At 36.9% G+C, this 3,117-nt stretch overlaps 1 protein-coding gene across 1 annotated transcript; it reads right to left on the reverse strand.

Moving 5' to 3' along the window:
• Nucleotides 1-1,170: 1,170 nt before the first annotated feature.
• LOC137399465 (forkhead box protein fkh-2-like) lies at nt 1,171-2,602 on the reverse strand. The gene is made up of 2 exons (XM_068085594.1): nt 2,495-2,602; nt 1,171-2,333 (listed from the first exon to the last, which is right to left on the reverse strand). Exons 1-2 carry the CDS (start codon nt 2,574-2,576, stop codon nt 1,384-1,386), a joined length of 1,032 nt encoding a protein of 343 aa, XP_067941695.1. The 5' UTR covers nt 2,577-2,602; the 3' UTR covers nt 1,171-1,383.
• Nucleotides 2,603-3,117: the final 515 nt, after the last annotated feature.

The raw sequence follows: 3,117 nt of genomic DNA on the forward strand, positions 1-3,117 counted from the left end.
AATGTGTGTCTGATTTCGATAGAGATGTCTCATTGAAGTGAGCACGTTAACTTATCTGCTCACATGATCTGAGCGTTTTAACCGCAATAAAGTTTTGATGAGTTTAATCTTGAAACATTCTGGCAGTCAGATCATCTCAAACATCAAAAACAGTCAGAAATGATAGAAAAATACCAATACTCTCTGATGAAATTTACTAAAATTTTGTGTAAGCACTTTTTTAAACTTTATCTTTTATATCTTCCTGTGAAAAGAATGTGAAGTAACTATATTGATAACCTGTGTGCTTTGAAAAAAACTTTAGCTTATCAACCAAACCATCAAATATGATGGTGTTCTTCTGAACCATGACAGCAACCATTTATTCTGCTTTGTGTTCAGCCCTTTAATTTACAGAGATAAATTTAGTTCTACAGAGTTAAACAGAAAGCTTCAATTTTGTTTGACATATAAGACTTTTCAACAAATATTTTTGCATTAGTTACAGAATAAACAAGCGTAAAGTTGCAAGTACAGATACATGTAGTAATGGGTCTCAATGCTTTGTAATAATACATATTTGCTGTATATATTCTGACTGCAATAAATCGATAACTGTTTAATTATTGATTGGAAACATATAAAGTTATCGCAAAAGCTGCTTATAATAAGATAGGTAAGTGCTAACATAACCTTGACCTTGTGAATTTTTGTGTTCTTTGGTTCAAGAATTTGCCATCCTTAGCTTTTAGTTACAGGAAAACCATTTTGTATTAAATGACTTTGTGACATACTTAATGCTGTTTTCAACTCATCAATGACTTTCCCTTTATAATTTTCAGCCTTGATTGCAGGATTAAGTCAACTGGGCGTTGGATATGACTACGGAGTTGAGTTTCATTTGTATCATGATCTTTGAGTTTATCCAAATAGGTAATCGTTGGGCAAAACATTTACAAAGATTTGCGCCTATTTACTGATGATGAGAAGTGCTTTTATTATCTATTGAAAGAATACTGTGTTTGCTTTGCGAGTCATCCTTTTCTATGTGTGAAGTCGTAAAAAACTATCATTCACTCTTATCAGTGAAATCATCAACAGGTTACAATAGCTCTGAATGGAGTGCTACAGGCCTCATCTGAATAATGTTCAAGTGACGCCGCCTTGTTGGGTGTTTGATAATTGGCTGTATTGAATTCTTAAGATTTGTATATTAAAATTGCTTTTCAAAGTTAAAAAATGAATCATCTAAAATGTTAAAAATTTCTTCATTCTTTAAAACATTATTTAAAAAAGCTAATAACAAAAAATATAAAACAGTTTTGCAAAATAGTTCTAATACGTTCTTCCAATAAATTAAAACAGTTAAAAAAATACAACAAACAATATAAGGCCTTATAGCGATCACCTTAGCGCAGATGACAAAGCTACTGGCACTGAGGGTGGCGATGGACTCCCACCACCTTGTAATCTTTTTAAATACATATCAGTATAGACTGCAGGATTTAGCCCTTGATAAAGATACCCTAAAGTAGCCGCTTGGGAAGCGAGAAAATTGCTATAAACTGCTGCAGCTGAAGAGCTCATTGTCATTGGAGAGAGCCTGTTGTCAACAGATTTCATAGGTTCAAGAAGTCTGTCCATAGAAAAGTTAGATGCTGCTGTTGGCGGCAGAGAAGAGGGAAGGTCGACTGGTCTATTCATTGATGGAAATGGCAGCATGCTTGGAGGTGCTGTACCAGCCGGAAACCTAAAGGCCTGTGCTGCCGCGTATTGTTGAGTGAGTCCAAGTAGCGCTGCTTGCGGCGAGGTCATGCCTGGCCACAAAAGGTTAGCCTTATCCGTTTGGTACATCGGAGGAACATTTCGTCTAAATGCAGCTAGACGAGATCGCGAAACCGCTGTAGATCGTCTCCTTAGCTTGCCTGTGCTGCCCCCGATAAAAACATCGTCACAAGATGGATCTAAACACCAGTAGTTACCTTTGCCCGGGTCATCGTAGTGTCGAGGCACTTTAACAAAGCACTTGTTTAAGCTAAGATTGTGGCGAATGGAGTTCTGCCAACCCTGTTTGTTTTCTCTGTAGTACGGAAAGTTTTTCATGATAAATTCGTAGATTCCATTGAGAGTGAGACGTTTCTCGGCGCTGCTGCGGATAGCCATCATGATGAGCGCGTTGTACGAGAACGGTGGTTTCTCTGTTTTCTTCTCGCTGTCGGTACTAGAAGGGGATATTCTACTGCCGCTGTCATTTAGACTAGCTGAATTCTCTAACGTCTGCTCGTCTTCTGATATAACATCGATATCTTCTTCACAAACGTCTGAGACAGCGCTCCTATTATCTGCATCTTCTTCTGTAACAATAAATGATAATAATTTTTTTGGTTTCAATTTGTATTACAATATCTCGGCAGTTGTTTTAAAACTTTAACTGGAATTTCGACATAATATAACTATAAAATAAAAGAGCTATTGTTTTAAGCTATATTACGGTGGAAGTTGATGGTAGTCTCACCTGCTTTAGTTGTTGGGGCTAACATCCTGTCTATGGAAAATGAGTTCTGTTTGCTGGAAGAACGTGAATTTGGAGACTGCATGCCGATCTGATCACAAGAAAAGTTTCTAAGGTGTACTGACATACCCTACGCATGCATCTTCATATTTATAACCATACACAGTAGCCAAGTGTTGCGCTACATTGAAATCAGTCAGCCAATCAGATGTGAGCTCTCAGTGATTGTATCCTAACAAGGTGAGATTCACTGCGCGCAGCTGAAACATTTAAATTGTAAAGGGCTTAATCGAGCCAAGATTTGTGATTTCTATGTATGCCTTCTGTTCTTTTCCTCGTCACCATCTCGTAGGAACTTGACTCAATTAAAAAGCTATCTATACGTCTGAAGCTAAACACTCACCTGACTTATGGAAGTTTCTACTCTATAAATAAATATATCTATATCTATAATAAATCTCTAAACGGAAATATTCTACTCACTCTGATGGAAATCAAAGCAACTCATCTACACACCGAACAACCTCATACGCACAAACTTTTTTGAAGAGTTGACTAGAATATGATCCAAAGGCGTAAGGATTCATTCTAAAAGAAAAATGGTTTTCTACGCATAATTTTTCTCA

Source organism: Watersipora subatra, chromosome 7, assembly GCF_963576615.1.
Source record: "Watersipora subatra chromosome 7, tzWatSuba1.1, whole genome shotgun sequence".
Taxonomy (NCBI): Eukaryota; Metazoa; Bryozoa; class Gymnolaemata; order Cheilostomatida; family Watersiporidae; genus Watersipora; species Watersipora subatra.